This window comes from Neofelis nebulosa, chromosome 4 (assembly GCF_028018385.1).
Source record: "Neofelis nebulosa isolate mNeoNeb1 chromosome 4, mNeoNeb1.pri, whole genome shotgun sequence".
Lineage (NCBI taxonomy): Eukaryota > Metazoa > Chordata > Mammalia > Carnivora > Felidae > Neofelis > Neofelis nebulosa.
In genome coordinates, this window is record NC_080785.1 from 130,967,432 (window position 1) to 130,994,487 (window position 27,056).

The 27,056-nt window shown below is 44.5% G+C and overlaps 2 protein-coding genes across 3 annotated transcripts in view; both read left to right on the forward strand.

Moving 5' to 3' along the window:
• The window catches only part of LOC131511015 (atherin-like), a 39,679-nt gene extending 33,031 nt beyond the window's left edge, over positions 1-6,648 (forward strand). The window contains exon 3 of the mRNA XM_058728797.1: positions 835-6,648. The gene's annotated coding sequence lies outside the window, so the exon portion shown is untranslated. The remainder of the gene's footprint in view (positions 1-834) is intronic.
• The window catches only part of EIF4E3 (eukaryotic translation initiation factor 4E family member 3), a 225,658-nt gene that overhangs the window by 5,310 nt on the left and 193,292 nt on the right, over positions 1-27,056 (forward strand). For both annotated transcript variants that reach the window (XM_058728795.1, XM_058728796.1), the window contains exons 2-5: positions 9,459-9,531; positions 19,656-19,750; positions 21,385-21,445; positions 23,954-24,020. In XM_058728795.1, the coding sequence (XP_058584778.1) occupies positions 9,459-9,531; positions 19,656-19,750; positions 21,385-21,445; positions 23,954-24,020 (296 nt within the window). The remainder of the gene's footprint in view (positions 1-9,458; positions 9,532-19,655; positions 19,751-21,384; positions 21,446-23,953; positions 24,021-27,056) is intronic.

Here is a 27,056-nt window from a genome sequence, read left to right on the forward strand (position 1 = left end):
GTTTCCCTCCACCCAACCAGTGTTTTTCACACTGTCATCCCTCTCCACTTACATCTGAACCACCTGGCTGTGCCTCTTAAAATAGAGGCTCCCAACCCCTCCCAGGACCTGCTCTTTCAGACCCCTGAGATGGAATGCATATTTGTGACAAATGCCTTACCCATCACACATGAAGAATTACTGCTCTGTTTATGGATGAGGCTAACTGAGCATATCATTTGCCCATCCCTGTTCTCACCGTTAACAGTACATGCACAATGACAGCATGGTTCTGGGCCTCCCGGAAGGGACGTCTTTTGTACCACATGCTTCCTTAGCATCAGTAGAGAGTTCCAGGAGGTACCAGAGGGAGCCCCCTTTCACAGTGTGGTGCTTTCACATGCATTCCAATGGTGGGCTCCATAATAACAAATCTGATATGGGGACGAGGCCATGCTTGTTGGAGAGGATCTCAATACCATTCTTGTTCATAGAGTGGCCTTTTGGGACCAGGCGAGGGTAGAAGACTGCGTGGAAGGCCATAGCTGACAGGGACAGAGTGGCTGGCATCTCGACTTTTCCTTTCCTGCTTTCATTTTTGCCTTTCTGAACCCACAGTCTCTCTTATTGTCCCAGGATTTTATTTTCTGGACGGGGCAAAGGGTCTCCAGGGAGCTCAGGTGGGGAAACGCTCTGAAGGAGGGGCTCACGACCTCAGTCTTTGGGTCATTGGTTCCTTCCCACAGGCCTTCCCACACGCCTGAAGGCCCTAAACATTCTCACCCAGGAAAGTTATACGCCCTTCCCTGGCACTAGCTGCTTAAAAAGTGTATTTTCCTTCTTTTATTATTATAGATGCCATTTCCTTATTTCCAAACCTGAGACAGCTCGCAGGACGTCAGTGGTCTGGCATGGTGACAGTCCAAAACCTGGCCCTAGTGCTCCTGTCACCTCTGACACTGTCACACTTCTCTCCCACCCAACCTCTGTGTGCTCAGGGATTCGTTATATGCCAAGAGGGAAAGAGTTCCAGTTGCTAGTGTCCAGGAGCTTAGAGGCCAGGAATGAAAATAGATGGAAGCCTGGAAAAATAAAAAAAAAACGTGCAAAAATAAAGCATTTAGACTATGAAGCGTGTTTCAATAGATGCGTTATTAAATGTTCCAGATAGGCCCTGGACCATTTTTGTATGTGACTGTCAAACAGGAAGCTGGTGTGGCCGCAAGCCACAGGTGTGTTTAAAAGTGATTAAGTCGAGGGGCGCCTGGGTGGCTCGGCCGGTTAAGCGTCTGACTTCGGCTCAGGTCATGATCTCACGGTCCGTGAGTTCGAGCCCCGCGTCGGGCTCTGTACTGACAGCTCGGAGCCTGGAGCCTGTTTCGGATTCTGTGTCTCCCTCTCTCTCTGCCCCTCCCCCGTTCATGCTCTGTCTCTCTCTGTCTCAAAAATAAATTTAAAAAAACGTTGAAAAAAATTAAAAAAAATAAAAGTGATTAAGTCGAAATCAGCTTTAATGGAGTGAACGATTTAGGAGGGGTGCTCTTCATCACAGAACTGAGCCTGTCAAGACTTTCCCTCTGACTGCTGAGCCGGATGTCAGTAAATTCAACAAGACTGGCTTTATGAGACCTATCCCTGGCTTTCAACTCTCCCTCTCTAAGGTTGTTCCCTTGGCTCAAATGAAGTGGTCATTCATACAAGGTGGAATATTGTCAGTATTCATTTCTTTCACCAACCATTTATCATGTGCTTGGACATTGGGTGTGTGCATACGTTATGTGGATATATTGTACCGTTTGCAAAATTTCACATCTTTTTCCACTCTAGCTTGTCAGTATTAATTCCTGTGTACTCTGTTGGGCTAGGTGCTGCCCTGGGTGCGGTACGTAAGTACCCACAAGGTTCTCACAATGTTGCAGTAGGATGTGTCAGCAATATTTTACAGATGAGAAAGTTGAGGCCCAGAGAAGCACCTTGACTAAGGTTACCCAGCCAGTACAAAATGGAAACAGGATTTGAACTCAGGACTGTGTGTGACCCCAAGCACTGGTGTCCCTAGCCCTGTTGAACACCACTTCCTTGTGAACGTGAACAATGAACGGGACACAATTCTTCCACATCTCATATCCCGAAATAAGGAAGCTAGGTAGGACTTGAGAGGCAATCTGGTCCTCCCACTTAATTTCACAAACGAAGAAACCGAGCTCCTGTTTCATGGGGAAAAAAATGAAGCCAGGGACTCCCTGCTTCAGAATTTGCAAAGAAGAGATCCTTGCCTCAAATCCAGATTTAAGAGCTTGTGTCGGATTGTCCTTCACATTTAACGACAGCCTCATCTTGATCATCTCTTTGGGTGACGACAAAAAATGCATCTGTGGGAAGAGGGATTTTATGTGTTTTTGATGATGCTATCTGTAGTTCATTAGCTTTTACTTCCCAAGGTGTTAGCATTTCTTACGGCGACTTAATTTAGATGACACAGGCCAGCACATCTCAAACTTCAATATATATACAAATCCCATAGGACTCAGCAGGTGTCTAATGGGCCTGGAGATGCTGTCATTCTAACAAGCTCCCAAGCAACACCGCCAGTTAACTGACCACGCTTTGGCAAGGATGCAGGCAGGATTTGGGGAAACCTTTCCAGCATCTTTTCTTTCTAAGAAGCATCTCCAGGTGTCCAGGTCACTGGTAAGTGGTGCTGTGGCCTGCTAAGAGCTAGCCAGATAACGGGCGAAGATCTTTGCCTGGAGTATTCGCAAGGGCTTCTGTCTCCATGAATTATTCATGAGCCTTACCTGTAGCAACCGTATCTTTAAGGGTGGGGTTGAATGGAGAAGGTGCGTTTGTATTGCAGGGAAGTAAACTGAGGATTGCAAGTTGCAGGAGGGTTGAGACTGCTTGGTGCAGAGTTGTATTCATGCCACCAAGCAGAGGATGGGTCAGGTAGTACGTGATCACTTGAGGCTCGTGGGAAAGAGCGAGGTTGCCAGCCATCCATGGTTCAAGTCCCAGCTCTGCCACTAGTCAACTCTGTGGCTTTGGCCAAGTCACCACCCTCAAACTTAGTTTGCTTTTCTGCAGAGTGGGTTTGCAACCACTGTTTACCTCATGATGTTTTAATGAGGGTGAAATGACATAATGCATGCACATAACATGTGATACATGGCCTTTTCAAGTATTGGGGGCTCAGTAAGTATTTCTGGAATAAGAGAGAGGATAAAACGCCTTGGAGCATTTCAGACTTAAATTGAACTGGAAGGGTTCTGTCTTGTGAAATTCTCAGGGACCTGCTTTAATGAATCGATAAAGATGATTTGTAAGTAACACATTAGCTTTTTGCATGTAAATGGTGCTTAGGTGTCTGTAAACCATTTAGGTAGAACTGTTGGTCCAAACTTATGGGGCTTCCTGCCTTCTCCTAACTCCCCAAATGAAAAGAAATTTTACATAAAGAGTCTTAAGATGCATTTCCTGTTATTCTGTTATGCATTTGAAGACACACAGGAGTAATATAAAGCTGGATTTGCGAGTTTGCGGTGTAAGTAACATTAATAGTTCCCCTGACGTCTTTACACAAATCACCTACTTGGCAGACCTCGAAGGACCCCCTCTCACTTCTGCCCTAAACCATCACAGCTTCTCAGTTAGCCAACTCGGAGTGGAAACAGCCCTCAGGGTAGCTCTGGCCTTAATCCCGGAGACACCGGCACCCGATGGGCTTTCTTTTCTGAAGAAGGAATACAGGAGTTTCTCAGCTGTGTGTGTAACTCTCACAGACTTGGGATTCTTGCTGGCTGCCCCACAGATTAGAAAACGTACTCAGTATCTCTCAGTTCTAATCGCATGCTCATCGGTTCCTGTTTTTCTGCCCCTGATGGTGATGATGATGATGGTGATGTTAGCCACAATTGCATACTAAATGCCACATGCTGGGTAAATGCTTTAAATAGAATTCGGTCATGTCATCTAAGTGGCAAAGCAATGGGTGATAGAAACCATCTTCTCAGAAACAGGAAGTGAGGGTCAGAGAGGGTCAGGCTTATCACCCAGCTGGAAGGTGGATGAGCTGGGACTTGAACTCAAGCCCATTCATTCTAAAGATGATCCTCTTAGCCCCTCTGCTTTCCTGCCCGTGTTTCTGGTGACGTATCTTCTTCTCATGTTCAGCCCCAGAAAATGATGACTGGTACATGTGTTCTTACTGAATTGTGTCCCTTACGTCACATTTTTGGGTATCGTTATTGCCAGGGATTCTGGTAGCATCCATCCCAGCCCTGCGTCTCCACATCTGCCCCCTCCCTGCAGTGTGGCCAGATGGATGTTGGCAGGGGGATGACAGTCCGGAGCAGGTGGTGGGTCCAAGAAGGGAGTAGGTAGTCTAAAAAGAGATGAGAGAGGGATTTGCCGTTAAGAGGCCATGTGTGACCACCCATGACGCCAGTGACTGGTTTTTACTGGGAGCCATCCTTGTTTAAGAGGAAGATCATGGGCATGAGAGCTAGACAGATCAGGGAAAGAACCCAGATTTGCTACTTAAAAAGACTCACTGAGCCTCAGTTTCCTAATTAATAAAGTGGGGATGATGACACCAACCTGACCGCGTTGCTAAAGGATTGGAGACAATAGAAGCCAGATCCTCTCATATGACACGTGCTCAATAAAAGGAGGCCATTATTACATTAATATCATTAAATCAGAGGGAACACTCTTGATGAACACTTCAAACTCCTTAATCTGATCCATCCAGAGAGCATTTATTGTTCCACTCCTGTGTCCTCAGCTGCAGCTGTATACCTCGAAAAGGGGGTATAGAATTCAGAGGATGTGAAAATAGGTTCTGAGTCCCTGGTTCTGTGATTTCCCACCCCTCTGGCTGTGTGTCCTTCTAGGAAGGGTCATCGTCGACAAGTATATTCCTCTCATGGCTTTCTCTCCCACCTCATCCCTCCTTGGCAAAGAAAAGAGATCATAATTTCTTTGGCTTCAGGAATCTGGGGAGTTCAGAAAGCGGGGGTGCCAGTTCGAGAACGTAAACTTCATGAGGACAGGTCTTTGTGTCGAGTGATCACAACTGTGTCCCCATCAGCTAAAAGAGATGTGCAGTGAATCTTTGTTAACTAAATAAATTATAAATCCTCTGAGACTCTGTTACATGTTTCTGACAGGGGTTCTCAGCATGGACTCTGTTGACATTTGGACTAGATAATCCATTGTTGGGGGTGAGGTGGATGTCCTTTGCCCTCTGGGAGGCTCCACAATTGCCCTGACTTCTACCTACTAGATGCCAGTAGCATCCCCCTCAATTGTGACAGTTGGACATGTCTCCAAATATTGCCACGTGTCCCCTGGGGGGAGGGGGGCACGCAACATCACGCCCAGATGAGTACCTTCTTTGGTCTGCAGAGTGAGGGTTTGCTGAGGGTTCTGTTGAGAGGTTTGGGTTTGTAACATGAATGAAATACAAAGGTTTGTTAAAGATACGAGAATATACTGTGTATGTGAGATAAGTAATAGTGTGTCTTTGATTTACCTCCGGGGCAAACATTTATCTTCCAGCCGGCACAAGTCTTTTTCAGAGTCACGGGGAGGAGGGGTGCAGGGCGGTCAGCTGCCAGGCCTGCAGCTCTGCCCTGAGCCACCCGCATTGCTACTTTAAGAAACAGTAACAGTAGACGATGCAGCTTCTGGTTCAACTTTGAACCGGCAAGTCAAGTACAGGCTGACCTGTTTACAAGGCAGTTTATTTTAAAATCTCAGCTTGCTTATTACCCTTTTAAAATTGATTCTGTGGATATGACACGGTTTTGCTTGTTAAAGATGTCCCAGGTCAGGCGTGAGGATTAGGCATAGTGGTGTTTTTCAGTGACCGTCGCGATCAGATTTGGCTCACAGAAGAATACCTTTCCTACACTGGCCAAGCCAACCACTTTGTACCGTCAGGAATTCCGACAACACTTGTTTCGTTACTTTGAAACCTGGATATTCAGAAGACACTCCGGCAGCAAGAGGAAACCTTGAAGATCACAGAATCCAACCTTCTCCATTAAGAAATTAGGAAACCGAATTTCCATAGAAGCTGATATTTTTCCTTAAAATGCCAGTACATCAGCATCACGAAATGTTAATCAGAAGACACCTATCACTGAGGGTGATCCTGTTGGTTTGTGTGAGAACTTTCTCTGCTCTACTGGAAAGACTCTTCCCACAAAGCTGGGTGGCAGGGATTCAGTGCTGTGATGGAGGTGGAATGGTTAGGACCGGCAGGAGTGCAGTGCAGGGGAATGGTGGGCGCACGGGCAGGAGTGCAGTGTGAGCGGAAGCGTGGGGGCACGGGCGGGAGTGCAGTGCAGAGGGAAGGGTTGGAACACTGGCTGGAGTGCAGTGCAAGTGGAATGGTTGGTGCACCTGCAGGAGTGCAGTGCAGGGGGAATGTTTGGAACACTAGGAGGAGTGCAGTGCAGGGGAAATGGGGAATTGTTACCACATTGGCAGGAATGCAGTGCAGGGGGAAGGATTGGCGCACCAGAGGTATTGCAGTGCAGGGTGAGGGTGGGTGCCCTGGTGGGACTGCAGTGAAAGGGGAAGGGTTGGCGCACGGGCGAGAGTGCAGTACAGGCGGAAGTGTGGATGCATGGGTGGGAGTGCAGTGAGGGCAGAAGTGCTTTGCAGGGGGAAGGGTGGGCGTACGGGGGGGGCACTACTGGGGGAGGGTGGGTGCAGGGGTGGGTGTGTAGTGCCGGGGGAAGGGTGGGCGCAGTGGTGGGAATGCAGTGCAGGTGGAATGGTTGGCGCACTGGCAGGAGTTTATTGCAGGGAAATTGTTAGCACCCTGGCAGGAGTGCAATGCAGGGGAATGGTTGGTGCGTCTGCAGGAGTGTAGTGCAGGGCAAAAGGTTGGCACAGTGGCTGGAGGGCAGTGCAGGGGGAAGGGTTGGCATAGCAGCAGGAGTGCAGAGTAGGGGAATGGTTAGCACACTGGAAGGAGTGCAGCACACCATTAGGAGTGCAGAGCAGAGGGTAGGGTTGGCACACTGGCACGAGTGCCATGCAAGGGAAATGGTTAGCAACTAGCAAGAATGCAGTGCTGGAGAATTATTAGCACACTGGCAGGAGTGCAGTGCAGGGGAATCGTTTGCACACTGACAGGTATGCAGTGCAGGGGGAATGGTTAGCACACCGGCAGGAGTGTCCTCACACACTAGCTCCTGATAATATTATCTGATCCAGACGGAGTTGCCTTGTTGTTGTACTCAAGAGCCCTTTCTGGACCCTGGAAACTAGATTTCTTTGTAAGACTTAGACAGTGAAACTGAGGGACCCTGAATGATTTTGTATGGTTGTCTCCTATACTAGAATGCAACTAAAAGACCACAGTGTGGATACAGAGGCATTTAAAAAGAGGCATATAAAGGAAATATTCCTCAGTGACTTTTTCCAGGTAAACAGTATTACCTTCACATTGTATTAAGTTGACCTAATGTCTGAGGTGAACATTCCAGTTATACTCCTTCTGCACAGTTAAAAAATTGAAGTGTGATTTAAGAAATAGTAAAAATTTGAAACATACCGTTTTTAAAAAGAAGGAAAGACAAAGTACATTTCCTTCCTTTGAATCCTAACCTGTCTCCCACCCTGTTAGGGAAGGAGCCCTGTATATACTCTCCTATGTGCTTTGGGTAATCCAGGGATATATCCTGCTGGGCATATTTGGTGGAGAGGTCAGCTAAACTTTTCAAGTGAAAAGAAATAGACATTAGAATAAATGCCAGTAGGTTTTCATATAAAAGTAATAGATTTTCTCATGTGAAAATCTATCCAGAAAAGGTTCAAGGTCTATCTCGGTTTTTTTGTTCAGTCTTTTTATAATTTAAGCCAAAAGCAGCAGAACAACCTGCATTAAATAGTAAATTAGTATTTATCCAAGTCAAGGCAGTCTCTGTGGGCTGATGGATTGATTGATCTGGGGCCCAGTCACTGTCAGAGTTAGGTGTTGATTGAATACCTCACTGTTCACCGCACTCTTCAACATAGTTATTTGAGCCTTCAGGTCTGGTAAGAAAATGCAATCATCTTGGTTATTGCTTTAAAAAAATGTCCAGCATATTTATAAACAACTAGAAAAGAGTCGTAAACACTTGGGTTAGATTTATTTATCAGATTTCACCTACTTAACATGGTCCTTTGTTTGCCCGTAAACTGGTCTATAATTGTTCTTCCTTAGTGACCTTCAAACAAGGGAATTGTATTCAGAAATAATTTTTTTCTATTCCAGTTAGATACCAGAGAGCATTTACTGGCCCATAGTTCCAGAATTATACTCTGTAGAACCCTGCCACTCATACCTCATGCCCCCCCTATACTTGGGCATGATCCTTCTTTGCTGTCCTCTCTGCCTCTGTGCTCTGTGAGTTTTGTGTGTATCTCAAGCGTGCAATGGTTTAACAGCTCTCCAGAAAGCGCAATGCCTTCAGGTTCCATGGGAGCTGTGTCTCTGCAAGTGGCCAGTAAAGATCATTTTTTACAGATGCCTGATGCTAGTGGGTCAACCATAAGCCAGCATGTTCTCCTCTCAGCAAACCCCATTTCTCACCTCACAACCAGACATGGGGCTTTCAAGCTTTACTTGAGGGGTGAGTTTTCATCTTCAGCCTGACATACCTGAATCCCAACGGTCTTGAGCAAGAACTGGTAATTCAGTGTAGGGAGAAAGAAAAGGTGGCAGAAACTGAGAGTCTTAGCTTCTAAGGATCGATGAGACCCAGTCCCAGGAAATGGTGCCGGATTTTTCTGGTGAATAAACCTGTAGTATGTTGCCATCTAGTGGAACATATGGCAAACTAAAGATTAATGTATTCTGACCGCAGAGTTCCCCAGAGCTAATTAAATCAGCTGGAGAAAGTAACTGAAAGAATTTTTCTAAAAGGAAGTGTTTTGGAAATGTATGCAAATTTCAGGTGAAACTACAGTTGACTTTTAGTGATGGTGTTTTCTTAAAGTTGCCAAAAGGTTGCTCTGTTTCTTAAAGAGTTTGTGAATATTTACCACCGGGGAACTGACAAGGTTTTCAAACCTGTATCCCGGCAATGATCCTGCAATTTACCTGTCACCTACCTGCACAGTAGGCATCGTTTCTTTTCCACAGTCCTAGCAAAAGGTTTGGTTGTGACAAGGCGATTTTAGTGCTTTCTAAAATGTGTTTTTTTTTTTTAAGTTTCCAATATTTTTTTAAATACATTTCCTTTAAAAAAATTGTTTTTAATTAAATTTCCACAGAATAAACATGCTTACATTTAGGAGAAGCAAACACATGACTTCACAAAGTAGGAATTTCACATCTTGAATTCTAAAGAACATTCCAGAAAATGCCTGATTCTGTGGTTTCAGACCTAATTTGTGCAAAGACCTGCAGACTTCTTTCAGGAACATTGACTACTTGTTTCTCTTGTTTCTTTGCTCTTTTGCTTTTGTTCGCTCAGATCCCTCCCTGGTGCCACAGCAGCTGAGTGTGCCTCGAACCTGAAGAAAATCTACACGGTGCAGACAGTCCAGGTAAGACGTCCAGGAAGTGGACATCCCAGGTGAACGTGGTGTATGTTGGACCTCTAATCCTCCAACCTGAAACGGGTGCCGTGCTGGCCGTCCCCACCCAGGGTTCTGACATCGGGCGTCAGCTCTCAGGTCCAAGTTGGTAGAGCCGCGCTCAGCTTCGTGTAACCCAGAGGCTGGCCCAGCGCACATCCAAGTGGCCTGCTCTTCTCTTAGTGACCTGCTGAAACTTAGTTCCTACCTAAATCCTTCACAGACCCTCAGGGGCAGCAGGCTGTGGTGCGTCCTTACATGGATGTGTGCCCCCATTCAAATACCAGCCTGGCCACTCCCTCTCTGGGTTCTCTTACCCTTCTCTGAGAGGCAAAATCATGTCCCTGCAGGGTCATCTAAGGTTATAGGCCACCTAGGAAGAGCAGGCAGGTGTGAAGCATGAAAGTAGAAGGTCTCAAGCCTGTTTCCTGCTTTCCAATTGGGCAAATGTTAACCCTTTTAATTTCTGCAAACATTGGTATAATGATAGCACCTACCTCCGGAGTGGTTGGAAAGAGTGAGCAAGATAATGTTTATACCCTGCTTAGCAGAATACCTGATACATGGTAGGTTCTCAACACATATAAGCTTAGATCTGTTAGTTCTTTCTCTGGCCAACTCTTATGAAGAAAATTTCCAAAAACCCTGGTTTATTTAGTTGATCATATTTCCATTTTCTTCAAAAGCAAAGTCTATCAAGTTTATCCCCCTTTTCGAGGTTAATATAGTGTTTTAGACAGAATAAGGATTTTAAGGCTGCTTTATTCTTGCAATGACTAGTTGTCTTGAATTTTCTGGAAGGGCCGGCTTTGGAGTTTTCCTGTTGTGCCTCTAAAAATGTATTAGCAATTCCATGAGACGGGCATCTAGATTGTGTCCCTTAGGCAGGTTCTTATACTCAAAAGTAGCACAAAGATCTTTTTTCAGACACTTTTCCCAGTATTTGGTTCAGAAAATTTGATGTGCCTGGTTCTGTGGTCCTGGGAATCTGATTTTAAGGTGTCATGCCTAGTCACTGAGCCGGGTGTAAAAACACAGCCCAGACCATAGGCCATGTCTGTTCCAATTGAGAAAATGATGTAAGCATGTGGAAGGCAAAAGAACAGAGCCGCTGTCAATAACCATGCGGTGCCAAGTACAAGCAGTGTCACAAGGCAGCACGTGGGCCCCCGTCCAGAGGGATAAGTGCTCTCATATTCTGGGAAAGGCTTCCCCTCGCTTCTTCCCTGCGGTGATGTTGCGGACTTTGGTCACCTCTTCCCTAGCAGTCGTTGTACAGATCTCAGAGCACTTGATTTTGAAGCCTGTCTCCACATGTAAGTCCACAGATCCCTTTGACTTTTTCCACCCCGTGATGACGTTGGGTCATCAGAGCTCCCCCTGGGATTCCAAGACAACACTGGTGAAGTCAGATCAAGCGGTCCATCTGTTTCCCTGACCCTGCATGACAACAGAACATTGGGTTGGGCTTTGGTATCCTGCAGCAAGTTAGAGCTTCAGGGACCAATTTAAAGTACCCAGGCTGGCACATGCTGGGAAATACTTTCTTGAACACTCTGTTAGGAGATAATTTAAATTCAGTAAATGTAGATTTCGTAAGTATGCAGTTTAATAAGTTTTGACAAAGGTATACAGACGTGTAACCATGACCCAGATCAAGATAAAAAGATTTGCATCTTTAGAAAGTTCCTCTGGGCCCTTGCATTCAGTCTTTTTCTTCTAGAATCAAGCACTGTTCACATTTCTATCACCATAGATTTGTTCTGTCTTTTATTGAATGTCGTATAAATGGAATAACACAGTTCCATACTGTATTGTGTCTGGTTCCTTTCCCTCAGTAAATACTGAAGGATTGAATGAATGAATGAGTGAATGAGAAGTTAATAAATGAACCACTTTCCTGAATCACAACTGACTGCTTGTATAAGGATCCTTTAAGCTGTAGGCCACGTTCTCAATGGAGGCAAAAAGTGATCCTTGGTGGGGTAAAAAAAATCCTACTCTTTTTATACATAAATCAGAGCTATATACATATATACAGCACATAAACAAATATATGGCTTTGCTGTGGTATTGACCTTTCACAAGGAAGTAATTAGCACAAGGGTCTCTTTTGAGGAGGCCTGGAGAGGTGTGATAATGAAACACTGTCCTTAGTGGTCAGGAAGTTCTTTCCTATCTCTGATGCCTCTGCCCCCCTGTTTCCTCATCTGTAAGACTGAGATAATTGCAGTGCCTACCTCCCTAAGGTTGAGCAAGGTTTTGATGAGCTTGTGGACGGTTCCTGGTGGTGCTTGGCACTTAGTAAAGCCCTTGGACGTTGGCAGCTTTTACTAAAGTGGTGTTGGTTGCTACCCCTTGGCCTCATCAGTTGACTGGCAAGGATGTGGGTGACGATGTAGAGCGGTCACACTGCCTGGGTTTGTATCCCGTGTCTGCCGCTTACGGGGTCGGGCAGGTTGCTTAACTTCTCTGTACCTGCTTATTCATCTTCAAGATGGGGAGAATCTTGATACTGATTGTATCATGAGGCCCTGAGAATGAAATGGCACAAGGAGGTAAAAAGTACATAGTAAGTACCTAATAATAATAATAATAATAATAATAATAATAAACCTCACCTGCCATTATTCACTTACTTCTGTTGGAACTTCTTTTTGTAGTTTCCTCAGTCACATTTTCTGTCAGAAAACCACATAGCACTACTTGTAGATTATTTATTTCAAGGTATTATCCCCCAGATTATGCCCCTACTGACACCTCTACTCACGACAACATATTTAACCTGTCAGTAACTTTGAGGATTCCAGTCTGTGAGTGTCCTAAACATTTGCGAATAGCCCTTAGTATTTAACAACTAGCTTTGGTGCCAATTTTAATTCATTCGAGGACATGCCTTGGTTCCCCTGTGCTGTTATTCTGTGATCATGTGTTGATTTTTGGACCTTCCTTCTTTCAGCACTAAAAAACTCATTCCTAATTGTGTCCTTGATTTTTCCCCATCCCTGTTGGGATGAAATATGAGAACCATGTGTTATTAATGACTGCTTTATATATAAGGATATAATATGTCTTTTTGTACTTTGAAGCCCTTCAGCAAATCAGAGATGTTGATGGGAGTTGGGGAGGAATGGTTATTCCCATTTATTAGCTGGAGACACTGATACTGAGAGGTAGTGCTCTGAAACATGTAGTGGAAACAGCCAATGTTGCCACGTCTCAGGGACTAGAACTCCCGCCCCTTCTAGTTCAATTCTTTTTCTTTCACTCTGCTCTGACTGAGAAGGTGGGGAGGCGCGTGCCTCCAGACGGTCCATTGACCCCTGCTGAGGACACTCTCACTGTAGCCAACAATAATTCTCTTTGCTTGGAGTTAAATTTATTTCCTACTTTCCTGCCTTTCTTGGAAAATTCCATTTTTCATCTCGTTGTGTTTTCCAGATGCTTATTGATTCCTTTCACTCTTTTGTAAACATTTCCAAACTTCCCACATTTCTCCTGTGTTTTTACGTCCTGAATGGACACAGTACAGAATAGGACACAGCTTCTGAACACGCCTGATTTTACCTGTGAGACAATGGAGAGCTACCTGCCAAATGTGATTTGCAAGAGAGGGCTCCCTCGTCCCCACTGTCTTTTAGCTTTCCTACCACAAAACCAGCATTTCCACCCATGAAAACTCATTGCTCTCCAACACTCTATCCCGTGTCGGCCGTCCGGGTTATCCCCTTCAAGATTTGGCCATACTGTGTTCCACCTGTGCCATGTTCACCCCGGTATTTCCTATAAATTGGCTGAGTTTTTACTTAAATTTACATAATACAGAAACTTCATATTTCTTTTGTAGGTGGATATCCAGCATCGTTTATCCTAAACAGAAAGTCTTCATCAGAAATACATGTAATCTGTTAAAATCAAGAGTGTTCCTTCTGTACCTCTGTACTGCCAGTGGTAATCAAGACATCATCCCTCATCAGAAGGTGTGGGATGGCTGTGCTCTTACGGATCAGTAGGTTAGGACGACAGATTGCCTTCCACATCACTGGGGAGTGAGGGCTGTCGCTTTCAAAAGGAGAGGTTTGGGGCGCCTGTGTGGCTCAGTCGGTTAAGCTTCCGACTCTTGATCTCAGCTCAGGTCATGTGAGCACCCTCCCCCCCGCCCCCCCCCCACACACACACACACCATGTCTGGCTCTACGCTAACAGTGTGGGGCCTGCTTCTCTCTGTCTCCACCTCTCTCTGCTCCTCCCCTACTTGTGCTCTTGCTGTCTCTCTCTCTCTCTCATAAACTTAAAAAAACAAACAAACAACAGGAGAGGTTTATAGGTCAGCACTGATAATGAAGAGTGATGTGAAGATTGCTTCAAATTTTGAACACAAGGGCAGCCCGCAGTGGGTGGCATCCTGCAATGGAATGGCCTGGAATGAACCATTTGGGTGAAGGGAAGGGACCGAGGTAAGAAAGAGAGACACTCAGTGTCTCCGCATTGAAGACAGACAAAAGGTCCTGCAGCCAGGACTGCTTCGTGGGTCTGTGGAGCACAGACTTAATTTCAGGTTAAGGCAGGTTTCTTTATCATCTAATTTATTCACCATGTGTATAATGAGATCAACATTTATAGTAACTGTCCATTTGTGCCAACATAGAACTGCAGTCAGGTTACCCATGATCCTCTCTCTCTGCTGGGGGCCCTCGTATGGGTGGGGCAAATTAAATCTTGCAAAGAAGAGTAATTTAGTCACTTCAAATGTAAAACCTGGTCTCTGAAGGAGATTGGAATATGCCACCCCCTAAAATGCCACTTTAGCATAAGAATAATTTTGAGCTGGAGACAGTTGAGAAACAGCAGACACAAGAGGAGCCCTCTACCCTCCTGTCTGCCTAACATCAGGGCATAAATTTCCCTTTTAAGGTGGCGTAAACTTCCATCTGTAAGGGTATCCCCCTTTCTTGTCACTTGAGTCTGCATAGCAAACCTTACTCAACAGCCGTCTCTACCATATATGTCCTAGTCACCTCCCCAACCTACCACCTGTCGGGAGCCCCAGACCCCTTCTCCTTTGGCCAGTCACTTTTCACAGTGTATCACCCTTCATTATAATAGTGTTCACCCTTCATATCACCCTTCATTATAATAAGCTCCTGAGTCCAACCGCTTTCTCTGGGCTTTCACTTCCATTCCGTGAAGCCCCTGTGCACTTAAAAGTATTAACATTGACAAAGACACATATACCTGCAGGCCTTATTCAGGAAGCCAGATGCATGCAGCTCTGATGTCTTTCCCCAGGCTTTTCTGGGGGCTCTCTCCTCTCAAAGTTTGAATTCCACTTAGCTCCCCAATCCAGACTTTGCATTTTATTCAGTGACTTCCTGTGTGGTGAGAGATTGCCCTAACACCCTATCCTTTATTTTATCATCAAGCGATGACCAGACCTCCAAACTTTGGTTCTCTCTGTAAGTCAGGCCTTTTTGGAATTCAGAGCAAAACCCCTTTCTCTATCAAGTGCCCAGCTCTTGCCAATCAGAAGCACTTGGCTTTCAGCCTGTTGTGTCTGCTGTCAGTTAAAAATGTTCTCTAAGTTCTTCAGTTGTCTCCTTTGTTCTGGATTCTTTCTGCCTTCCTCACAAATATCGTTGATCCAGTTGGTGGGAAGCAAGCTCCAGACAACTAGAAATTCATTCCTAATAAAGGAAAATATTTGCATATTATTTAAAAAAAAATACTCTTCTGGGGTACCTGGGTGGCTCAGTTGGTTAAGCATCCAGGTCCTGATTTCGGCTCAGGTCATGGTATCAGGGTCCTGACTTCATACCCTTTGCTAATAGCATGGAATCTCTCTCTCCCTCTCTTTCTGCCCCTGCCTCCTCTCAAAATAATTAAATGAACTTAAAAAACTACTCTCCTGCTTCATATGCTATGGCCCTTAAGAGAAATTCTGAATTTTGTTTTTTTTGGGGGGAGGGGGTATAATTTGCTGGGCATTTTTGTTTGTCTTACACCCGGTTGCCTGTCACAGCATGGCATTGTTTTCTTCTCTAGTATTTTCAAGTATATTGTCTTTTTCTGTTCTTGAGAACATTCCAGTAGAAACTCGAGGAGGAAATGTGTCAGTTTTTCTGATAGTGAATGATGATCTGTTTGGCAGACGACGGTCAGGTGGCTCCAATCAGAACTGGAGGATTAGGGATTCATCAAGTGGTCACTACTGTCTAGTGAGTCTAACCACATCTTGCTTCCTTACTTTAGGCAGATCACAAACCTTTGACTTCACCTTGAATCATTAAATTGTCCAATGAAATAGCTGTTATCTGCTCATTATGTGGAGAATGAGGTTGGGTTTCAGGGGCCCCATGAACTGTGAAGGTGATCCTGAGAACCATGGTCCTAAATCCAGGTAGACTTGCTTGGATTTTCACCTCCACTGATGAGCCTACCTCCATTCAAGGAAGGTGCCAGAATGATGCTTGAGAACGTACCCACCAAAGCGCAGACTGCAAGGGCAAGTCTGGCCCTCATATATGCAGTTCTGTTCCCCCAAGGACTCATCACAGTGCCCTGCCCCTCACTGGTGTCTGCAAATGTTGAGCAAACGAATGATACCTGACTCTTCTGCCTGTCCTTATCCTTGAGTGATCATTCAGGCTTTTGGAAGAAGCACTTAAGCACTGTACAGAAACATTGTGCTTACGTCTGCTTCAACCTACTATTTGCAGGCCGCTTAGAATTAATGATGAGAGTTATAAGAATCCTAAAAGCCATTTGGCTTTTGAAATCTATTTGCAAGTTTCTCTCCGTAGTAAAATTTAGGTGCTTGAACAAAAATAAAAATGTGTTACAGAGAATATCATCATGAATTCTCAAGCTTCCAGTGAAATAGCTCTTTTACTTCTGTGGGTAGGGCGGTGTAAGGAGCTGGGCAGTGCTGGATTCCTTCCTCAAGCTATGTCACCATCATGCATACAGTCGTCTCCCCTTGTCCAACAGGAAGACATTCCGAGGCCTCCTGTGGATGCCTAAAACACTGCCTTGTGCTGAAGCTTACGTATACAAAGATTTTTTTGTTTCCTGTGCAAGCATACCTACGATAAAGATGAGTTTATAATTAGGCACAGTAAGAGATTAACAGCAGCGATGATGAGATAGAACAATTATATACGCTATAATAAAAGTTACCCGAATGTGGTCTTTCTCTGTCTCTCAGAATATTGTCCAGTAGTCAGCCTTCTTGTGATGATGTGAGGTGATGAAATGCCCACATGGTGAGGTGAATGACAAAGGCCTGTGACATAGCCGCTAAGCTACGATGGAGACCTTCTGCTCTTGTGTCAGAAGGAAGACCATATACTTCTGGACCACAGTTTACCACGGATAACTTAACAAATATTCCACACATTGGATAAGGTTTGCAACAAGGAAACAGACCAGTTTAGTGCTGCAGATTTTAAGCGGGGCTCTTTTCAACGGCATCACCAGATGTTTCGCTCCTGTTTTGTGTTCACACACAAACTTGTAAATATGTGCCTTGACAAGTACCTTAAGTCAGAATTCAGTCTATTGCTGTAACTTCTTGGGCTGTAGTCTCCTGTCAGATGTGCCAAGACTAAAAAAAAAATCAGCTGTCTGGTTTAAAAGAGAAACTTTTACAGCTACAAACCTTAGCACGATCCTTCGAGCGTTTTCTTTCTGGATGAGGAGAATATTGTGTTGTTCTTTTCAAGGTGCTTCAGGCGCTCAGTGAAATGCCAGGATACGAGAACTTTGGAAGGGTGGGGGGGAACAAGGGCAGGTGCTTTGTTTTGGGTGCCCCGTTAGGAGGCATGAAGGGTAACAGCACCAAAGTCCTCTTAGTAAAGGAGGGATTTTTATTCTAGCATAATTTGATCCATAAACTCTACACAGGTCACTGCTACATCATCGCACAAGTCCCAGACTAGAGCTAACCAGCATACTCAATGTGGTTAAGGGCATTTCCTGGCAGGAAGATATCTCTAGCAGGCATCCCTCATTCTGTGACTCCTTGACCTGGTCTGTGGCTTCCAAGATTGGAGAAGGATGTGCCTAAAACATATAGTAATGTTTTCAAAGGAAATAGCATAGTATTTAAGAGCACACATTTTGGGGGCACTAGGTGTCTCAGGCAGTTAAGCCAGGTCATCATCTCGGGGTTCCTGAGTTTTGAGTCCCGCATCCAGCTCTGCGCTGACAGCTCGGAGCCTGCTTCAGATTCTGCGTGTGTGTCTCTCTCTGCCCCTTTCCCACTCGTGCTCCCGCGTGTTCTCTCTCTCTCTCTCTCAAAAATAAATATTAAAATATTCTGAAAAAAAAAAGGCACATTTTGCAATCTAACTGTGGGGTTTCAAATTCCACCTCTGTTCACTTTCACACCCCAGACAGATATTGGAGCAGTGTTACCATTTCCACCAGTAGCAAACCATTATAGGGCGAATACCTCCATAAGGACAGATCCCTGTTTGGGGGCCTGCTGTTGTTACCACTGACCTATTTTCAGCCCTTCCCTGTGTAGCACCACTTTTGTATAAGGATCAAGATATTCTTAATAAATCTACTGCCAAGTCGTTTTCTCTTCTGTTTTTTTGTCAGGTGGTTTTCTGACTTAAATTTTATCTTACATTTCATTGCAGGTGCTCTTGCCATTAATTTGGCTTTAACTTGTACACCGACAGGCTTGAACACATCATAAGGAGTATCATCCAGCCTACATAAAAATTTCATTTACTGATATTACTCCATTGAAAAGGCCCCAGGATTTATTTTTCTAGTTGTTCTGTTAATTGTGCTTTCCTCACATCTACTAGGAAACCCAGACAATCCCCCTTTACTGACCTCCCCACGCAGAGTGATAACTCTTGTTTGCATAGTAGTTCTACACACAGAGTAGATAATGTTTTGGTACTATGGCCTGTTCCAAACGGTCTGAGAAGGGTTTTCTTATTTTAAGCCTAATCCTCGTCCTAATCCTAGTGGCCATACTAAACAGCGACTCTGGAACAGATTAGTCTCCGTGCCTGCATTTCCTTATGTGGAAAACAAGAATAATAATTGGGCCCCTAAATGAGGTTTTCAGTAGGATAGATTACACGCGTATGTAAAAGTTCATGGGCCAAAGCCTGGTGCTCTCGCTGCTACTCTTACTACTGTTAGTATTATTCTGTTATTTTTATATAATCTGGTTTTGTCTACTAGCCGCCCTGTGTCTTAGTTAGTTCCAGCTACTATAATAGAATACTACAGACTGTTTGGCTTAAACAGTAGTAGACACTGGTTTCTCTCAGTTCTGAAGGCTAGAAGTCCAAGCTCAGGGTGCCTGCAGGGTTGAGTTCTGGTTTGCAGCCAGCCATCGTCTTGTTCTGTCTTCACACCATGGAAAGAGGGCTTGCTTTTCCTGTCAGGACCCTGATCTCGTTGTGGGAGCTCCATCCTTCTGACCTAATTACCTCCCAAAGACCACCCTTCCTGATCCCATCTCATCGGAGGTTAGGGTTTCCATATATGAATTTGGGGAGGACAGGAACATGGAGTTCTGTTTTGGGCAACTTGTTGCTTTAGTACCCGAGCTGTTCCCTGTTCATTCTAGGAGGGAAAGGAAAGGAAACAGTACATAAGGTGATCCCTCTCTGCCTCCTCTTCTATAGCTATTGCCTAATCCAGAGTGGAACAGTCTCCTTCGGGGCTTAGAAAGAAGGCGGGTCTGTGTTATAAGGAAATACAGTTCATTACATGGATTCAGCACTACAGTCTTTGTTAGATGCCATCGACCTGCCAGAAAGTCATTAGCAAGGTCCTTGCTCAGTTATATGTGGAGATACGTTGCATAGGAATTGCATAGGTTTGTTTAATAACCATAGCTTCCTGAAGCATAGAATTTGTTCTGACATCAGCAAGGAACATTCTTTAATGCTATGTTACATTTTCTAGTCAGGAACTAGAAAGAATACTGAAAAGAAAATCTATTTTGAATGGTTAAGACTTAATGAGAATCTGATTTTTTTTCTTTAATGCATTAATTTTATAATTTAGTGGCATTGTAAATCAATACTAGGTATATTAAACAAAGTGTTTTTCTTTTGAAGATATTCTGGAGTGTGTACAATAATATCCCTCCTGTGACTAGCCTGCCTTTGAGATGTAGTTATCATTTAATGAGAGGAGAGAGGCGACCACTTTGGTAAGTGTCTAACTTGTAATTTGAGGTTAAGGTGGGAGGGAAGTGGTCATGAACCTCATAAAATATTTACCTCGTGCCAAATTGGAATGCCAAAGTAATTTTCTCCTGGTAATGATGGAAAGTAATTTTAGCTATTACTTAATTATGAAGGAAGCCGCTGCTCACGGTCTCCTTCACCTTGGGCTCCAGGATGATTCGTGTTCCCCACTGCACACCCCATTGTCGTCTCACCAAAAACAGGTCATCGTTAGCATGCAGAAGTCAGGGTGCAGCTCTTTGTGTGGAGTGCTGCTTCTTTTGGGTGTGTTCTTTCATTTGCTCATTAATGGCCTGGACAGTGGAGTGAAAAAGCCTAGAGGCTTTCGGGACATGAGAGGAACAGATGGAGTATCCATGTCTGTTGTATGGTTGCTCCCCAGAGACCTATCTCACGTGGACCACATAAAGAGCGTCGTGATCCAGGCCATGGCCTGGGGTCTAGAGGAAGGTATCCTTCTTTAATAGCTTGGTGTCATGATGAGGTTGGCAGACAATAAGCCAGTTGGCTTAGGCTGGAGTCTCAATTAGTAATCCGTTCTTATATCATGTCCCTCCACTGTTCTGAGTTATTTACTCGTTAATAAAATGGAAATAAGCCCTGGATCATTTGGTAGCCAATGACAGAAGCCTAACGTGGGCCTAGATAGATAGATAGATAGATAGATAGATAGATAGATAGAATTTGTCTTTGTCCCTGTAACTGAGCTGTCCACTGGTTAGGGCTGATTTCTGGCATATCTGAGTGCTCAAATGTTATTAGGAATCTGATGCTCTCCATCAGATTCATTATGCTTTCCTCTGGGTTGGTTTAATTTTTCGGGCAGGTTTTCCCATGTGTGGTAGCAAAATGGCTTTCCTGAGTTCCAGGCTTACGCCTTACATGTTGAATCACTGTCAGCCTTCGCCAGACCCATTAACATGCCAAGGCTGGCTCTCCTTGGCTCACCATGGGCCGTCTTTTACATCCCTGGCCAATGACTGGGACTAGGAAGAGGCAGTTATTCTCCTAAGCAGACCTGGGTCATAAGCCCTCTTTTGAGGCTAGGATGTGGAATCAACCCTGTTGGAATGGGTCTGATATAAAGTAGGGGACAAGTAGCTCCTTAAAGGGAAATTGGGATACTTTTCCCAGAAGAGCAAGCAGATACTAAACAGGAAAACATAGGAGATGCCCATCATGGGGGCCAAGTGTCCTATTAGGCATACGGTACAAGGTTGATATGAAAATCAGAGGAGACAATATCATGAATGTGGCTCTGAAACATAAAGGTGTTTACATATGGAAAGCCCTGTATTAATTGGTCTGTCCCCAGATAGTGTAGGGAACATCTCATCTGTGCCTCCTTCAGGGTGAGAAACAGGTGTCCCATCACCACCCCTGCCCTTGTGGCCCCTGAGTCCCACTTTCTTCCCTCCCTGTCTCCACTCTGTTCCTTTCTCTTTCATTCTGCTTCCTTGTCCGGTGAAAGGATGGAGGGAGAGTTTATTGAAGAATGTTCTATTGTTTGTTGTTTTTAATGTCACCTGTTGTTGAACTAAATGCATGTAATTCCTTAATCCTTGAGTATAAATTTAAACCTTGGTCTCTGATCCAGGGAAGAGGAGAGTAATGCCAAGGGCGGCGTCTGGAAGATGAAAGTCCCCAAGGACAGCACGGTAGGTTAATTCTGACCCTTTTCTAGAACTGGCTATGGTTGCGATTGTTGTTGACTGCATATGGTGAGCATCTTGGGCTTTTTAGACAGTCCACCTGGTAGTCTCAGAACAGGACTGGGGGGTGAGAAATTCTGTTCTGACCTTGGCGATTTTCTGCCTCACGGTGTCACCTTGAAAATGTAGTATCGTGTTTCTCTAGAGGGATGATGTGGTAGTGTGACTGTATCATAAAGTCTTAAGAGCCACATACCCACAAACCTCCCAGAAAGGCTGACTGTGGCGATCATTTCCTCACCAGCCATAACTGACGTGTGGAAGTTGGCGTACATAGTGAGAAGCAGGATCCTGCCCACCAAGGGCTCACTCGTCCTTCCTCCCCTGATGTTGGTGCAGAGGCAGGAGATGCTTGGAAGGCCAAGCATCCTACCATTCTTGGGGGTTTTGTGAGAGGCTGTTCCTAGCCTCCCTGAGGGGCTGATGAAAGCCTGGTTGGTGGGACGCTTGTTTCTAGCGGCCAAGCCTCAGAAACCGAGATTTTCTAGGAATGGGCTCACATTCATCATGCAGACTGAAAATGAACACGCAAACCTATTCTTAAGCTTTGGGAAACCAAAACACTTCTTTGAAAATGGATGAAAGGGCACAAGCTACCCAAGTCACCTTTTCATGGTTTCTTTTATGTGGATAAGCTCAAAGAACTGCAGTGTCTCCAGAGACCCATAGGTTTGAGTCATTTCCCTAGAAGCACAAACCTAAAGATGTGACCGGATTTATTTGTGAATGATGCAAGCTGTCGCCAAGATGCGCAGCTCCAGGATTTGCCTGGTGGTTGGCTTTCCTAAAAAATGTCAGTGGAGCGAACAACCAGGCCAGGCCTGTGAAGCTCCTCTTGCCCCCCTTTCGAAGGAGGGAACGCAGAGAATGGAAGAGAATGAGAGAATGTAAGTTGTTTTTCATTTCGGCGAGAACGCCTTTTCCTTCTCAGGTTCTTTATTTACCCACACCAGGCTTTGAGTTATGGTAGAAGCGGTCGTGATGTCAATGTGTGCTAAACGGTAGCTGTTGTGCACCTTGGCCCTTCCTCTCCCTGGCCATGTGCAGTCACAGATAACATGTTCATATTTGTACAAGTGTCCTCATGCCAAGAACCTCACGCCCTTTGAATTGTGGAGGAGTGGGAGTGTGGTGGGCCAGCCTTGTCTGACGTGCCAGCGAGGGCAGGGAACTTCCCCTTGCCCCTGGCTTCCTTGCAACACCCTCAGCTTCATCACCAACAGTGTAAGACACTGCACGTGGGATAGGTGGGGAATGGAGAAGATGATTTCGAGAAGGGAGTAGGAAAGGGAAAATAAAATCCTCCTTGACAGTGAAAGGTCACAGTGCTTAATTGCTATCCTCTTGGTTAAAAATTCAGCGAGGCTGCTTTCAGCTTCTTAGAACATAGTAATAAACACTATTATTAATAGTTAATATGTAGCGAGCACCTGGCATAGAGCAAGCCTGCAGCTATTTGCTGAACGGAACTTAACTCTTAGGTTCTGTTGCTGCAGTCACAGTGCTAAGCCCTTTGAATGCATTTGTTGACTAATTTCATGGTCACAACAGCCCTGGGAGGCCAGCCCGTTGTTATTCCCCCCTTCGCCTAAGGAAACTGAGACTCCCCGGGGTTCCTCACTTCCCCCGTTACAGACTCTGCAACCTGTCAGGATTCAAACCCAGTTCTGAGAGAGCTCAGGGCCTGTGTACTCTGGCAAGGACGATAAATAGGACCAAGAACTTTTCAAAGGGGAATAGCTGGAAGCACTTCTAGGCCTCCAGTTACCTGGAAGGGGCTCCCGGTCTGTCACTTGTAGGAGGTGGATGGGCACACGTACTGATCCTTCCAGGGATATGCATCAACAGTTGGTCTCCAGTGGATGGAAATCTGCAAGTCTCTAGTATGCCCTAAACCGGAAATTTCCTTAAGTGCTCATCACTTGGGTCACTTTTTAAGTACCTTATAAACTGCAAGAAAAAACAGAGGGAAGGAAGGGTTTGGGAGAGAAGGATTTTACTAATAGCATTCAACTGTAGTCAGGTGATCCATTTTGAATCAATGAAAGGTAAAGGAATTGGACATTATACGTTTGAAAACATTCTTCCCCCAGCCCCCATTCTTTTGAACTTCATACTGGGTTTTACTAGAGTTTGGCTTTGTGGCTTTGGACACAACTTTGGACCTCTCGTATGTCTCTGTGTAAGGTTATCTGTAAAACAATACAGTATGTGCCAATAATGGGAGTGTTGACACCTGTGATCTGGGGATGTCTGTGGGCTCCAAATATGGGCATGAAAAGTGCATATGAAGCTGAAGAAAATGTGACTTGTTTAGCTCCTGGAGATACTTATCTAAAAATATCTATGTTGTTATTGGTCTTTTTTTTTGTTTTTTTGTTTTTGTTTTTGTTTTGTTTTGGTTTTTTTTTTTTTTGGTTTTGTTTGTTGTTTTTTATTCTTTTCCAATGCCAGTCCACAGTTTGGAAAGAATTGTTGTTAGCGACAATCGGGGAACAGTTCACAGACTGTGCCGCTGCAGGTAAAGAAGCCCGCACCATCGTTCCCCCGCTCATGTGTGCTTGGCTTGTGCTTGTCCCTCGGAGAGGTTTGTTTTTGTGTGTTTGGCTTTTGACATGTTCTGAAGTTGTTTACTGTGTAACTGTGAAGTTACTTAGGTTTTTTTCATGTGATCATGGCATCTCGTGATGTGTGTATGTGTGCATATTGACGTGTGTGTTACATGTATACATATGTGTGTATGCATATATTTTTTCCCACATAGCTCATCTTAATAGTATCCATGAACATCTGTCCAAAGTAAATAGCAGAAAGAAAAGAAAATTTGGTATCGTTTGGCTCTTAACACAATTTGGGGGAGGATTCTTATTCCAGTTCTTCCGGGGGGGGCGGGGGGAAGTGCCTTTGAGGTCTAGCGGGGTTTACAGTTAGTCAGGCACAGCCCTTTCTGTCCTCCTTAGTTTTTTCTCCCTTCCTCCTGTCCCTCTTGTGGTCCCCTGCCTGAACAGACTTAACAAAGGCCAGGCAAGGATTTGCCCACCATTATTACAATTGAAGCTGAAATATAAGGTCTAGAGGCATTTTCAAATATTGAGTGAATTTCTCCAAGCCTCCATAAGCCCATTTTTATTTTGCTCTTTTTTTTTTTTTTTTAAATCATGAAAACACTGAAAGAGGAGAATTGAATTGTTTGTTTCAAGTTTGGTTTTCTTCCTGGCTAGTTCCTTCAGAATGCTCCTGAGGTAGTATTTAGAATAACAATTTACCTGCTCAGCTTTCAGGTAAAAAAAACTTTTTTTAGGTAAATTAGTACTGATTAGTTAGTCCTCAGATGTCTTAGTTGGTACTGTCTTCAGGCCCGTCCCCCCTCCCCAGGCCATGCCAGTGTCATGGCTAGTTTCAAATTCATCTACTAGCAGTCTCAATAATTCTCCTTTTGTTTTGCTTCCTTGTTACACCAGTTTTCATTCCCTTAAGACAAAACCTGGGTTAGGATGAAATTGTCTGAAAAGTACAGGTTCCTTCTGTTTTTAACAGGGAGTCATTAGCAGCTTCACAATATGAAGCCAAAAATGCGTCCTGGGTATAATTATAAACACATAAATCCCTGGGAGAGGAAGTTTCCTGTGCAAATTATTCCTGTTTCCAGAACCAGGGAAAATAGTCTAAGTAATAATAAACAGCCAGGATTGAGTAAAGAAGGCCTGTTGTTCCGCGGTTGACTTCAGAAGCGAGTCCACTATTAACTGTCCGTTAAGCATTAGCTCTTCTATTAAGCTGGCTCTGCCCCCTGAAGCAAGTCGGCCAATCTCTCTGGGCCTCGCTTCCCCCACCTTTAAACAGTGGCTCCTCCTAGCTGTCATGGTGCCGGTACCCTAAAATAATTAGGGTTTTGCTGGTCGATTCTCCTTATGAATATTACATGTCCGCTGATGGATCTGCCTTTGCGTAAGAGTTGCAGCCTTTTACCACGCCGCTTCTGAAAGTGCTATGCTAGTAGGATCCACCTAGTTACCGACAGCCAAGCCAAACTGAAATCCTGATGCCTCAGCAGAGTCAGCATCCATCAGTCACAGCACCCTCCTGCCAACAGTGTAGAAGTAGGCCCTACCCAAAGACCAGACAACGTTGATGTTTCCTACACAGCTGACCTCGTGTCTCCGTGGCCCTTCTTGGAGATGGTCAACTACGCGTAGGGTTTCTCTCTTTACTTGGTGATTTTCTGTTCACGTAGAAGTTTTTTTTTTTTTTTTAATTTTTTTTTTTTCAACATTTTTTATTTATTTTTAGGACAGAGAGAGACAGAGCATGAACGGGGGAGGGGCAGAGAGAGAGGGAGACACAGAATCGGAAACAGGCTCCAGGCTCCGAGCCATCAGCCCAGAGCCTGACGCGGGGCTTGAACTCACGGACCGCGAGATCGTGACCTGGCTGAAGTCGGACGCTTAACCGACTGCGCCACCCAGGCGCCCCTCACGTAGAAGTTTTAATAGCGAGTTTTTGCAAGTATACGTTGGAGGTGTAAGTTTTTTTAAAAAATGAGAAACCTGAACTAAAACAACATTTTTGATGCAATAATGAGTTTCTCTTGGCCAAGGAATGGCCACCATCAGGTCCTATTTGTTTTTTTGGAAATTCTGGGTTAAATGTGACATATATGCAGCAAAATACACAAATTGTAATGTGTACAGCTTGATAAATATTCATGAAGTAAACAGGTTCCTGTAACTGCATTCTCAGGGAGCAAGCAGAACATGACTTCCCCCCCAGAATCCTTCCTTGCCCTCCCTTCCCCCAAAGGTGGCCACCCGACCTGGCTTCTGATACCATAGGCTGATTTTGCCTGTTTTCAAACATTTATATAAATGGCATCATTTAGTGTCAAGTTATACACATTTAGCCAGGATCAATGCAGGGAGGGAGGAAAGGAAAGGAAGGAGGAAACAAAGGAATTATTTTACTAAAGATGAATTCCTTTAGTAAATTGAACATGCCCTCACTTAAATTGTATTAAATACTAGAATGTTTTAACCCCCAGAAGACAGCTGGAAAAATTGATGGTATGAATATTTAGATATATGGATTTAGAGCAAATTAGGCCAGTTAGACAAAGCATATTATTCAAGGCAGAATTTCCTAATTTTGATAATGCTCATCTTTCGCATTTTACTTATAGATGTTGAGCATGCAAGTAGAGAGAGCTGACCGTGTTTCATTAATATGCCAGGAGCATGCAAACCAGGAGTCAAAACTCTTTACTCCTGTCATTTGCCTGTAAATTAACATACAGTAAGTGGCTGCAGGGGTGCATATTATGGTACGACAAAGCCTTACTTCCCCAGCCACCATTCTCAAATATCCACAAAGTGGACCCCAGTCCAGAATTTAGTTAAAAATAAATAAAAGACCTACATTAATCAGTGTAGATGAGTGCTTTAATGTCCATTTACGGAAGCCCCAGAATAGCAGAGCCAAACTCCGAAGATATTTACTCTTACTTTATATACAACGCTAACAGATGGCCATTGGTTCTGTAGCCCAGAGTTCAAAACCCTAA